This window comes from Balaenoptera acutorostrata, chromosome 10, assembly GCF_949987535.1.
Source record: "Balaenoptera acutorostrata chromosome 10, mBalAcu1.1, whole genome shotgun sequence".
NCBI lineage: Eukaryota > Metazoa > Chordata > Mammalia > Artiodactyla > Balaenopteridae > Balaenoptera > Balaenoptera acutorostrata.
In genome coordinates this window covers 40,002,256-40,015,944 of record NC_080073.1, presented here as the reverse complement: position 1 = coordinate 40,015,944, position 13,689 = coordinate 40,002,256, and the positions used below count along the sequence as shown (strand labels likewise).

At 53.5% G+C, this 13,689-nt stretch overlaps 2 protein-coding genes across 10 annotated transcripts in view; both read right to left on the bottom strand.

The window, feature by feature from the left end:
* PFKFB4 (6-phosphofructo-2-kinase/fructose-2,6-biphosphatase 4) overlaps nt 1-13,689 on the bottom strand; it is a 41,366-nt gene that overhangs the window by 25,295 nt on the left and 2,382 nt on the right. For 2 of the 5 annotated variants that reach the window (XM_057554747.1, XM_057554744.1), the window contains exons 2-3: nt 5,451-5,567; nt 5,195-5,291 (exon numbers count right to left, since the gene is read on the bottom strand). In XM_057554747.1, coding sequence (XP_057410730.1) covers nt 5,195-5,291; nt 5,451-5,562 — 209 coding nt within the window. In that variant the 5' untranslated portion in view covers nt 5,563-5,567. Of the gene's footprint in view, nt 1-5,194; nt 5,292-5,450; nt 5,568-5,893; nt 6,029-11,171; nt 11,338-13,689 lie in introns of those variants that run through there. The other 3 variants (XM_007168799.2, XM_057554746.1, XM_057554745.1) reach the window with 3 other exon arrangements.
* The window catches only part of COL7A1 (collagen type VII alpha 1 chain), a 45,474-nt gene continuing 37,696 nt past the window's right edge, over nt 5,912-13,689 (bottom strand). For 2 of the 5 annotated variants that reach the window (XM_057554737.1, XM_057554742.1), the window contains one exon: nt 6,051-6,177. In XM_057554737.1, the coding sequence (XP_057410720.1) occupies nt 6,171-6,177 (7 nt within the window). In that variant the 3' untranslated portion in view covers nt 6,051-6,170. Of the gene's footprint in view, nt 5,996-6,050; nt 6,178-6,706; nt 6,752-13,689 lie in introns of those variants that run through there. The other 3 variants (XM_057554739.1, XM_057554736.1, XM_057554738.1) reach the window with 3 other exon arrangements.

The window sequence follows — 13,689 nt, the reverse complement described above, 5'->3', positions numbered from 1 at the left end:
TGCATATCAAAGCAATGAACCCACACATGGCACCTACCTTATCTCTGCAGAGCAGTCCCTCAGTTATCTGAGAGGCTGTCTTCTAGGCTTCAGTCCTCAATTTTGTTCACGGAATAAAACAGAAGTCTCAGCTTTTAGGCTGTTCGTTTCTTTCAGTGGACCAAGAAGGCCCTACATGATCCCTTCTGGAGGAGGGTGCCGTGTCTCTGCCTCTCGCACCCAGGTCCACAGGTGCTCTGGAAGGGCAACACCCTCACGATGACTGACCACTGACTACACTGTCTGTCCTCAGACATCTCAGCCTTTCCGTTTATTGCTGCAAAATGGATTGCCACATATAACGATCTTTCTGACTTTATCCATTTCTCCTATAAGGTCCGAAGATAGATAAATCACTTTGACTTTTTACCTATGCAGGGGAGCAGAATTTGCCACCCCAAAATATGTCTCTTTGGCATAAGGATTATTTTAGGCTGATTATTTTTATGACACTGCAGACACGGGAGAAGCTCTGAAAACATGAGTAGAAGTTACCCTTTTTTGAGAGACATTTACAAGTATAAGGGAAATCTCCATTTGTAAGGGGGTCTCCCTCGCTGTACCAGGAGGAGGGAGATGACCTTATCTCTAGAAACTATTATCAATGTTGAAGAAACAGATTGAGTGATTGATTGATTTAGGCCACGCCAGACGGCTTGCAGGATCTTAGTTCCCCGACCAGCGATTGAACCCAGGCCCCAGACAGTGGAAGCTCAGAGTCCACAGCCAGGGAATTCCCTGAAGGCACAGATTTTAAATCTGCATAACAACCTTACCCTCATTTACTGAGCTTTTCCTGTAAATTCCCCTGACTCCTCACCCACAACATCTTCTTTTCTCTTCAGCTGAAGATGGTATTTAAGGAGAGGGCTTCCCAGGTGTCTCACATGTATGTCAGAAGGGAAAATTTTTCCTCCCAAACACTATTACCTGTACTTTTTTGATGTAAGAGTAAAGTTAGATCTCCCATTTGTTTGATCTTGGGATTTTGTGTGTAACCCCCTAGTGCATCAAAGGACTGTGCCAGGCCAAGCCAGGCCAGTGTGCCCAAGCATGGAAACAGAGGCCGACCAGACTGCTGGGGTCACGAGGAAACTGGGGGCAGAGCTGAGTCCAGGTCACTGGAAGGAGCGCTGCTCTTATGCCTCCTTGTGACCTTTCTGTGCCCTATTAGGCCTTTCAGTTAAAACTCCAAAGTGCTTTCTTCTCCCAAAAAACCTGAATTCTGAGAGTCCAGGAAGCTGGCATTCATAAGGACAGAGTAAAGGGACAAAGTAGGTGATTAGTTAATCCCACTAAGGGATCAGAAGTAAAGGAAAAAGTATGGGAGACATCTGTAAGAAAATGATCACTCAGGAAAGCAGGTTTGCTTAACCACAAAACCAAGCAGGCCTTGCTTAACAACAAAACCACGCAACAGAAGCATGAGACATGCCCCCAGACAATAAAACAATGGTGGAATGAGACCCACATCCTGCCCAGTGGTAAGTTAATGATTCTTAGGACATGCTCCTTTGTGCTCACTAAAAACAAAAGCATAAGGAAAGGGTGACATTATACTGAAACCTGAGCTGATTTACCATATTTTAGTATACGTTACCACCTTTTTGCTCATTTCCATTGCGCCATGACAGTCCCAGTTTGACCACGTAGGGACAAGAAACCCCCCCCCACCCCCATGTGGAGGAGGAGGAGCTGATGATGGAAGCTTGATGTCTACTCAAGGATGAGGAAGAAGGTGGTCTTCTCCCCCTCCTCACTTTTCATTTGATTATAAAACTGTAGCCCACTAAGTTCTGGGCATGGTGCCCTCCTGCCCACCCGCTTGTAAACCTCACAAGTGTCCTATTCTAATAAATCACTTATCAGTTTGTCTCGCTGAATTCTTTCTGCACTGAGACATAAAGAACCAGAGCTTCTCAGCACCCCCCACATCCCCGAGACACATTTCTACAGTTTCAGCATGGCTGGGGCCATTTCTTGCCACCCACATTTACAGCCTCATGTTCTGGGCTAAGACCTCTGTGGGCTGCTCTGGCTGAGGCTGCACCAAGTAGGAGGGATCTCAGGGCCCAGGTGGAGATGCTGGGGGAACAGCCTGGGAGCCTGCGCACGTGTGGGTGTGAGTGTGGATGGGCACGTACGCACATGCATGGGGGGATATGGGTATGTGTAAGTCTGTGAGTGAGCATCTGTGAGCATTCCTTGGGCCCCTGTGGAAGTGCAGCTGTGCACATACAAGAGGGTGTGTGTGGTTTGATAAATACATTTGGTCTTTGTCCTGGGTTCTTGGCAGAGCTCCTAAGACCCTTGGAATTTCTTAAGTGATAGGAGTGATTTTTGTAATTCACAAGGAGCCCCCTTCCAATCACACCTGAGTTGATGTTAATGTAGTGACTCAGGCTGGGGCCCCTAGACAGCCTCAGCAAGGGGCTGATCACCAGAAAGTGATGAAAGGGTTGGAACATTCAGCCCTGCTACCATCCTCCAGGAAGGGAGGTGGGGGCTGAAGATGAATTGAACGATGAGAGTTGAAGAGCTTCCAGGTTGAAGAGATGAGGTGCTGGGAGGGTGCCAGACCCCGAGATGGCTGGAAGTTCCCCGCACTGCCCCCTTCCTTGCCTGTGCACCTCTTCCACTTGGCTGCTCCCGAGTTGTATCCTTTATAATAAACCAGTAAACACAACTCAAGTATGTTCCTGAGCTCTGTGAGCTGGAACAGTAATCTGCTGAAGAGGGGGTTGTGGGAACCCCCAATTTATAGCCAGTTAGAAATACGGGTGCCCCCCGCCGAGACTTGTGACTGGTGTGTTAAGTGGGGTCAGTCTTGAGGGACTGAGTCCTTAACCTGTGGGAACTGATGCTAACTGCAGGTAGACAGGGTCAGAATTGAAATGAATTGAACTGTTGGACACCAGTTGGTGTCAGAGAAAACACCTCAGTGTCCCCAAGCCCGTGCGTACTATGTGACTGAAAAGGCATAGGTATGATTGAATGTGTTCACATGCACATGGGGTATTGCACACCTGTGTGCACGATTATAAGTTTTTATATGTGTCCAAACATGCACACAGAGGATACGCACGTGTGTGAACACCCATGTGTGTACATACGGTATGTGTACACACCTTCCTGCGGTGACTGTGTGCACATATATGAGCGTGCCTGGTGTGTATTTACACACATACCCATGTGTACATAAAAAGGGAGCACCTGCACATGTACACATGGCTGTACGTGCCCTCTTCTAGTGCCCAGTGTTAGGGACAGACCTCCACATCGTGCAACTCTAGGAAGCTCACCAATGTGTACGTACCTGGGCCTCTGGGAAATGCAGGCTTCTCTTCCCAGGTTTCCCATTTTTAAAAAGTCTGATCTTTCTATTTTGCCAATTATCTGTGGGACATTTTGGGCTGGTTAATGGGAAACGGCCCCATGGCCCAGGGGCCAGACCCAGGCTTTGGATACACGAGGGAGAGTTTCTAGGAACAGCCAGAGGATGTGCCTACAGAGAGGCACACGTGAATCTGCCCCCAGCTTCTACTGCTGGGGCCTCTGTTCCAGCTGGGTGACCCTGGACCAGTTTCCTTACCTCTTCTGAGTCTGGGTTTTGCCATGAGAATTAATCCCAATGTTCCTACCTTCATTGGGCAGTCTGAGCAGAATGACCAGCGAGCTCTGGGAATGCCAGCTTCCTTATTCTCCCCACAAACACTCTGGATTCAGACAGGCCTGGCTTCAAATCAAACCCTGAGGGATCCCAGGTAATACCACCACTTCCTGACCTCAGTCTCAGCATCTAGGGGAGTGAGGCACCACAGCCCACTGTAGGGAAGATCAAAGCAGCTAATGAGTGCCCACAGCTTGAGGTTGTTGCAGAATTTGCATTTGATGCAACCTTTGATCTACAAATTGAGTACTTCCGGAATGATGGACAGGACAGTTTTTAGTGGTACATGGGGTTAGATTTAAGTCTGGACTCTGTGAAGTTACTTGGGATCTTGTGTGAGACTGCTAAGCCTCAATTTCCTCATCTTTAAATTGGGGGGCAGGGGGTGGCAATGGGCATCACACACGCAGCACACAGTAGGTTCAAGTATCAGTACCCTCACTTTTGTCTGTCTGGGTCGTTATCACAGAGGGTCCACCCTTGAGTTTTAGCCACAATTCACAGTTCGGCCCCAGAGGCCTGAATGTCAGACTCCACTTCCCTTCTTGGTGCAGCAGCCCGCCCAGCCCCGTTGACCCAACAGCAGAGGCACAGAAGGGCCAAGCCCCACGATGGGGAACTCCTGCCCCCTGGTGGCCAGAGAGGGAGCAGGCCAACCATGGCCATAACCAGGGGCTTCTGGCCTGGGGCTTGATTTGGGAAGGTCACTAGAGCTGGGCCAACCTCTGCTCAAAGCCCTCCCACAATGGCTGGGCCCAAAACAAGGGCAGGAAGCTTCCTGATCCCTCAGTTGACACATGCCGAGAACAGCATAGCATAGTTCCTCAGACCACAGCTGGTACTCAGTTTTTCTGGAGAAAGCAATCAATTCAAGTCTGAATAGAGAGGGGGAGTGGTATCATATGCAAATTTCCATCTCGTCACCCAGCAACACTGAGGCAACTTCAAAGGAAAGCCAAGGCCTACCCAACACATGCCAAGAACATGACAAGCATCCTCCAAATATCAGTAGGAGACTTATCCTGGGGCAAGGGAGGAAACGCCCCAGTTCTGGGTCTGATCCTTCTGGCTTTTCAAGAAGGTGTCAGGAGGTAGTCCCACTCCCACTCTGCCGCACCCCTGAGGCCTGTATCTCTGCTTCACCTCGGGCTCCCCTCCCTATCAGAGCCCATCCCCATGGATGGCCTGGGGTAAGCCCTGGCCCTGGCTAAGCCGCCACCATCTCCCTGAAGCTCCATGCTCCCCTCCCACAGATATCCCACAGGGCAGGGCAGGGCGAGCCACCAAGGGGCCACATACCCACTCCCTTTGTCCCCAAACCCATCACATCCTCACCCCCACCACATCCTGAGAGGTCAAGAAACCAGCCCTGTTACAGCCCACAGGGTAGGGCAAGGCCAGGGCTCAAGAACAGGTTGGTCATCACTAGCAACTGGGCTCCAGGGCCTTCTTCATAAACAAACACACATACGCACACAAACTCACTTCCTGATTTTCAGGCCCTCTTCATTGTCTGGAAGGAAAAACTCAAAAGACTTGTATGTCTTGACCATGTTCCGGCGATACTGGCCAACGTTGAATTCTGGGGGAAGGGAGAGGCTCAGTTTTCACACAACAGCATCCCTCCCCAACCCCTGACCTTGACCCACCCCCGGGCCCTGTGGCAGTCCCGCTTTCTCACTCCTCCCCGCTCCCCCACAAAGTCCCAAAGCCCCCTTGGAAAGCCAAGGCTGAGTCTCACCCCGTGTGGGCACACCAATCCAGTTCAGGTAGCGGGTCAGCTTCTTAGAGATGTAGGTCTTGCCCCTGGCAGGCAGCCCCACCATGACAATGAGCGTTGGGCAGTTGGTCATGCAAACTGAAAGGCAAGGAGCAGTGTCTGAGGAGGCCGGACCCCTCCCAGTGGGTCCCTCCCTCCAGGTCCGGCATCAGATGTGCCTTCCCAGGCTCCTGGCAGCAGAGAGCTCCCTGGGCACCCCCAGACCCCGGTCTCTAACCAGCGCTGGAATGCCCAGTTCCCCAGGCCTGTCAGTGCTCAGGGAGACGCCGCGGGATCTCGCCAGCATTTACCCTGATGTGCACCATCAGATATAAAGCTGGAGCTGCCACGGCCCTGGCCAAACTCTGTGGGGGAATTCCCCTGGCAGGTGGGACAGAGCCAAAACCCAGTGGGGTATTCAATACCTGCCTGTCATCCAGGAACCCGTCATTCAGCATTCCTGCTCACACGGCACCACTGCTTCCGCTCCCCAGGGGGAATTTCTCTTCATCTACAAAGCCCAGAAGCTGCTTCTGCAGTGAGTCCTTCCTCCAAGGCACCTGCAAGCCCACCTGCTGCGCTCTCTCCCTCAACCCAGTCATCTCGCCAATGAGTCTGCTCTCCACAACTGATCACTTGGGGTGGAAGCATCCCGGCAGTGTCTGAGCCATTCGGGATCCTGAGGCCTGGCAGAGTTGGTGCTCAAAAACTGTGGGCATGGAAGGAGATGGAGGCACCTCAAAACCCACCAGGGTGAGGGCCACAAGGGGCTGAGACCAGAGACCCAGGCCAACGCCACAAGGGCGGTCCCTCTGATAGCCAGCCACCGCCATCCCATGTGCCACGAGGTCGGTGTGCCAAAAAAAGAAGCTGCCAAGGCTAGAGGCGGGGAAGAGTCTGTACCCAGCCCCCCAATCCATGGCCCACTAAGACAGGCACCAAGGCAGCAGAATTGCCAGACTATGGGATCCAGCTCCGCTTTCAGTGTGGTCTCACCTCAGAAGCCTCAGGAAGCTTCCCTTTCATCGTCCTCAGGACCTGGGCCAGGTAAAACCACAGCAGACAGATGGACAGAGGTGGGGACCTGTCACTACCCCTCCTTTGCCCACATAGCTCTGCAAGTGCTTTCACCTGGTAGCCCTCCTCAGACAGACTGCTGGACCCCACGCTTCACCTGTCTCCCTCACTGGAGATGGAGTGCAGAGGTGGTCAGAGTCAGTCAGGCCTGGGTTCCTATCTTGACTCTGACACTTACTGGCAACTCTAAGCCTTGGTGTCCTCACCTGTAAAATGGGATGATAATCCCTCAGCGACGCCTAGCAATATCCCCATGTAAGAGCTGGAACACTTTCAGGAAGCTGTGCCCTCTGCCTGGACTTGGCAGCCCACCTGGCTAAGGGCACAGATGTATCTCAGGACTGCCCTTGGGACTTGGGGTGCAGACGCAACTGTCTGTCTCCAGGCAGGCCCCGAAGAGAAGTAAAAGACCCTGCTTGCCAGTGGGGGCTCTGTCGCTCCTGTGCATGACCTATGGGCAAATGTGACCCATTCTGTGAGCCCCAGGGGAGAGAAGGAGGGGATCCTACAGACACAGCCTGACGGTGAGTAAGAGTGAGGAAACTAGCAGAAAAACCTCAGCATTGGGACTTCCCTGGTGGCGCAGTGGTTAAGAATCCGCCTGCCAATGCAGGAGACACGGGTTCAAGCCCTGGCCCGGGAAGATCCCACGTGCCGCGGAGCAACTAAGCCCGTGCGCCACAACTACTGAGCCTGCGCCATAGAGCCCGCGTGCCACAACTACTGAAGCCCGTGCGACTAGAGCCCGTGCTCCGCAACAAGAGAAGCCAGCACAATGAGAAGCCTGCACATCCCAAAGAAGAGTAGCCCCCGCTCACTGCAACTAGAGAGAGCCTACACGCAGCAACAAAGACCCAACGCAGACAAAAATAAATAAATAAATTTATTTTTAAAAACCCAAAAACTTAAAACAAAAACCTCAGCATTGGCTAAGCTGAGAGCAAAACAAGTTAGGCAAGGCCCTGCATCCTGAGGGCCAGGCCAGTGCTGCTGAGTCCTGGGCTGTTTGCACAATTTCTGGCCGGTTGGCCAGGGCTCCCAAGCAACCACAGTGCAGTGCATCAGCTACTCACTGTGGGGAAAACCTGCACCCAGCCTGCTCCCTCTGATGAGGCCACCCCTTCCCACTGCTCCCTGAAGGGCTCTCCCACGACCCCAGGGCTGAGGTTCTGCATCACCTCTTCACAGTTTCCATCTTCCCAGAGACGCCCCTGGCCTCCTCCCACAGCGTTTGGTGACAGCATCCCCCCGCCCCATGCACAGCCATGGTGGGCAGGCAGGGCAGCAAATCAGGTCTGGGCACAAAACGAGAGCAATAAATTACCTATCACCTCTGTTCCTCAAGATAAGATCCCAAGTCAATGACACAAAAGAAAATTCAAAGTACAAGTATATTCACACCAGCCCTGCTTGCAACAGCAAAACACTGGGGAAGTCCCAGCAATGGAGAAATTGCAAACCGAGGCCCACACAGAGGGAACACACTTGAACCAAGGGCGAGTGGACCAGGTGAGTGGGGGCATGCAGTTGGAGCTGCAGCTCTGGGCCCTCAGGACCTCAACATTGAGCAACAGGACAGCAGAACACACAGTTCAGAACATGGGGCATGTGCAGAAGGAAATCTGAAGACATGTCAACTCAGCTTTTCTCACTAGTTCCTGTAAATTATCTGTAAATTTGCTCAAGGCCACAGGAGCCCAAGGAGTCGAGAGGCTGAGACAAGCCTGGTGCTGGTGACTACTTTCTGGTGGTACCTCCGCAGGGGCAGCCACAAGTCCCTGGAGTGGGTTCCAGAACTGAGTCTTGAACTGCACCTGCCCCGACTTCCTTGGGCCGGGCTGGGGAAGGGAGAGTTCTTTAAAATAAAGCAAACTGGAATCACTGTCCTGTTCAGAGGGGACAGAAAGTTGTCTCTCCTACTGTCCTGTGCACACACCAGTCGTGTCCTTACCCAGGCAGTCTTGCCACCTTTTGGCTAAGAAAAGCTATCAAATACTGTCCTTTCTGCCATGTTCCCCGAGTCCCCTCTCCATCTCCTACCCCATCTACCCCCAGAGCTCCTCCAGGTCAATGACCAGAAAGGTAACAGCTTCCAGGCCCTCTGTGTAGCCCTGAATTTTATCAAAAGGAGGAAGAATTGCTCATGAAGAGTGGGGGAGGAGAAGGCAGGGAACATCCCTCAGCCAACCAGCCTCTGTTGCCCTGAGGAGCTCGGACTAGACCCCAAAAACAATCCACCACACAGCACAGACTAGGGCCCCTCATCCTCTTCTCTATAAAGCCCTGCGATCAAGTCAACTTCCACCCACCCTGACCCTCAGGTTCCCACCTGTCCTTGTGGTCCTCCAATCTAGTTAGAAGCCCACTATGCAGAGGGTAAAATGCTGCATGAATACGGGTTTGGGACCTGGGGTGCTGGTTCCTTGTTCATTCCCTGCTCACTCCCTCCTTGCTGTGAACTGTGAGACCCTAGCCTGGTGTCCAAACCCCCACACAATTTTCAGGTCTCATCTTTAGCCTCTTGGGTGCTACCTCCTCCTCCAGGAAGCCCTCCTGTGCCAGGCCAGCTCACAGTCCCACCCACTGCAACACCCTGAGGCAGTGCCATGGCACGAGCCCCTCTGCTCAGGCCAGAGCCACATTTCAGTTGCATACCTGGAGCTTGGAGAAACACAGGCCTGCCCCAGGGGCAGTGAGACCTGGGCAAGTCCCCTCCCATTGGGCCTCAACTCCTTTGCCACCTGAAAGGGGGTTGGCTTGGAGCTTCAATCCCTGACTTTGAGATACGGAGAAGCAAAGAAACAACAGTGATGATAAATTACAAAATTACCTGCTACCATTTATCAAGCACTTATCAAGAGGCTCACAGGACTTCCCTGGTGGCGCAGTGGTTAAGAATCCACCTGCCAATGCAGGGGACACGGGTTCGAGCCCTGGGCCAGGAAGATCCCACATGCCGTGGAGCAACTAAGCCCGTGTGCCACAACTACTGAGCCTGCATGCTGCAACTACTGAAGACCGCACGCCTAGAGGCTGTGCTCCACAACAAGAGAAGCCACCGCAATGAGAAGCCCATGCACCGCAACGAAGAGTAAACCCCGCTCGCCGCAACTAGAGAAAGCCCATGAGCAGCATCAAAGACCCAATGCAGTCATAAATAAATAAATAAATAAATAAATATTTAAAAAAACTTTAAAAAAAGAGGCTCACGGCAGCTTCATAGTGCAAGGATGATGACTGTCTCAGTCTGACAGATAAGGAACCTGAGACCTAGAGGGTCAGCTCTTTGCCCAAGGTCACCCAGCTGAGCCACGACACAGCTTGAGTGCTCCTGCCTCTAAAGTCCACGTTCTCACTCCTTCTCCTTTATGTAACAACGGAGGCCACCCCCTAGTTAGGACAATACAGCCCTAACACGGACTGACTAGAAGCAAAAGAGAAAGGGGCCTAGCCCTCCACACCTCTGGAAGTCTGGAAGGAAAACTGGCTAGGGTGTAGCCGTAGTCCCTTAGGACTGAATACTGACCGGAAAGCCATGGCCCCAGGGCTAAAAGCAGGATCACAGTTTCAGCAGCCCACCAGGACCTACATTATGGTCAGAGTCACGACCCACCAGAATGTCTGGTCAAAGCCACGGCCACCCCTACCAGGTTCCACAGTGTGCTAAGAGATGCACACACTCCTCCCCTAGGACTCACATCCTGGTCAAAGCCAAGGCCCCCAGGCTAGCCTCAAAGCAAGACAAGCACCAAGCACTCTCTCCTCTCCTATCATGCCCAAGCAGAGGTCAGGAGTGCAGGGAGACCACAGCATGTAACACAATCTCCTGACCTCCATTTCCAAATCTGTATCAGAAGCTGGACTAGATGTTCTCTGAGGACCTTGCCAACTTGCAAATTTATTACAACGTTTCAGTTACTCCTAAAATAAATCTTTGTTTTTCTTGGTAATAAAAAAGTTGCAGACTCATTTAAGGACAAGCAGAAAATCAGTGAAGAGGGTTTAACAGCTAGGATCACAGGAAAAGTAAGCCTCTTAACGATTCCTTGAATTTCAGCATATGTTCTAGATGTTTCCACCCTCCAGTTTTACCACTCACCCACAACCCCACCTGGATGCTTACACACCCATGGACACAAAGACAGGCCCATATAACAAAGTGGTCTCACTGTCTCTATCCTGAACACATCTGCACTTTCCTGAAATTCCTCCCAAAACTCGATTTCAGGCCCAGGGATGGGCCTTCCTCCCCGCCTTGGGCCTTTGAAAGTTCTGGGCTCAGAGAGACCAAGTGAATCTCCTAGGGCCAACACAGCTCAGACCGCGGCCTGACTACCCGGCCCACGCTCTCTGGCCAGCTGAGACGGCAGGACCGAGGCTTCAAGTCCTCCCCTGACCTGAGGCGGTGGGGACAGAGTTGTGTGGGAAGGGTCCTGCGCCCTCCCCTAGGTGATGGCGGCCAGACCTAGCTCCCGCCGAGCCGAGACGTCGCCACACACCTGTCCCCGCCTCCCGCTCTGCCACACCTGTCCCCGGTTCCCCACCTGTTCCCGGCTCCCTTTCCCTGTAAGACCAATACCCATGCCCATGCACCGCCCTCCGCCTTCCCCGCGGACCCCGCCTCACCACCGCGCTGGCAGGCGTGCAGAGCAGGCCGCCCATTGCTGTACGGCATCCAGATCTTCTTCAGGGGGTTCTGGGTCAGTTCCCGTGGGGACGCCATCCTGGGGCTCGGAGGAGTCGGACTGCGCTGCTTCCAACCCAGCGGCCGGGCCACCTCGGGCCACTCGATGCCCCGCCCCTCAGCCCTGCCCCTCAGCCCCGCCCCTCCTGTAGCCGCGTTGACGCCCGTCCAACTCCCCGCAGGCCCCGCCCCGGAACGAGTAGGCTCCACCCCAACTGAAGAGCGCCTGGCCTCCTACCACGCATGCCCAGCTCGCCTACTAGCGCGCTTTGGACCAAGCGGGCCCGCCCCGCATGCCAGGATGGGGGACGCGCATGCCCAGCTCCCCAGTTTCCAGACTTGGATAGTGCAGGCCCCGCCCTGGATGCCGGAGCCCAGCACACCCAACGCGACCCTGATGATTTGCATAGACCTCACCCACGGCTTCGCCCTAGGCGTGCCAGGCTTGCCCCCAGGACACCCGAGGTCCCGCTTCCCGCTCTGCGTGACCACAGGGCCCCCAGGAGGAGGGGTTTGCATGCGTTGGGGTAGGCCTGCGTGACGCGCAGAGCTTGGTTTGTCAGGACCAGCCTGGCGGCCCCTGCGTAACTCTGATCACTGGCCCGGTTGTCAACTCCGCCGCGCCCCACCGGCCTTGTGCCCCTACCCTCTCTTCTGCTCCGAGTCCCGGGACTCTCCACTGCCCACAGGAGCAACCTGCTCAACCACGCTGAAAAAGCTCCTTTATCTCATGGACAGGGACAGAGAACAAATCTCAAAATTAATCGTATTTCTCTCTTTGCCTTAGCTGCTGGGGAGCTCGGGCTAAACCCCAGCCCACCTGGAGCACGTGAGTGGTACCTAGTAACCAAGCTCCCTGGGAACTCACTGAACCCTGACAGTATCTTACTTCTCCTTCCAGGATTTCATTTTTACCAATTAAATTTTAAATCATAAGTTTACACATTTTTTTCTTTAATGAGCCTCTGCCTCTTCATCAGGAAAATGAAATACACACTGTCATGGATCTTACAAGATTCTGGTATGCGTTAAAAGTGTCAGTGTCTGAGAAATCCATTCTAAAGCACATTAATGTTATCATTTATTATGTTATTTATCTTCCTCCTGTCTCTAAAAATGCAATGGAGGCAAGGGGCAAGGGAGAGAGCCTGAGTTCGGGAACAGGTGGCCTACCTCCTCTCTGTCTCCTCAGCCCAGCCTCTTAAGCTTTGTACACTTTCTGCCCCCGACCTTAGCTGACACTGCTCGAGCCTGGGTCACACTGCCCTCTAGCGATGTCCTCCACCACATCCCCTGGCAGGATCACTGCGTCCCCAAGTTCTCTCTGCTTAATGTGTGCCCAGCCAGGATCCAGGGGTTGGGGCACGGAGAGAAGTCTCCACCCAGTGTTCCACAGGGGCAGCACCCCTCCCTCTGCCCTCCTTGCCACACCCCTGCCTTGAGTCAGTCCTCCAAGTCACAGCCCAGCCCTTCAGAGCCTGGCAAGGACCCTTAAGATGACTGATACAGATGTTTTGCCCACTTCACAGGAAATGAAGGTTAAGGAGGTCCACATGCTAGAAGCCCACTCAGACCTTCCCTGGAAGCAGCTCAAGCTGCCTCCCCAGGAAATGCCCTGCCTCAGACAGAGTTGACCACTTCCTCCTTCTTCAGCCTCCCTCTTCAGTGTCCACCGTCCACCTCCTTCCCCACCTCATGCCCAGCAGCTGGCACACCCATGGGCAGCTCCTGATGAGCAGGATGCCCCTAGTGACCTTCCGCCCACTTCCTACTTCTCCAAAGCCACTCATTCTGTTCCTGACAAGTCAGACAGACAGTGTATGTCTCCTGGCCGCTACCAAGGCCATCCTGGGGCCACCCTAGCCTCAGAGACCTTGTCACCACATACCCACACCCTGTCCAACCCCCAGCAGTCATTGCAAAGTCTACCTCATCTAACATCCACAGACACCCTGCACCTTCTCAGGCCTGCCATTCTCCTCTCCAACCCTCTTGGAATGTTAGTCAAAGGCTGGGGGTAGGGGACAGCCAGGGCAGGGCAGGAGGCCAGGGCCATGTCTGGGAAGCCATCCTCACCTCCAGAAGTCTGAGTCTGGCTTCCCAGGAAAAGCAGTGGCTCTGTACCTCCCACTCTTCCCCAGTCTGACCCTGGGCTGACCCAGACATACCTTCCCAAGTCTCTATATCCAGTGCGAGGCCACATGTCAACAGCAGGAGGACCCTGGAGCCCCTCCCCAAGGCCAGGGTCTACATCTGCTCTGAGGATACTCCCCTCCCTTGGCCCCATTTCTCAGGTAGGAAACTGAGGAAGGGGAGAAGGGCCCAGTGTCACAGAACCGCCAGCCCACAGTGCAGGATGGACTCAGCTCAGCTCCCAGCCCTTCAGAACCTCACCTCCCACACCTTGTACTATAACCACACATCCCACCTCCACACTTGGACTCTTGCATGTTCACTCCA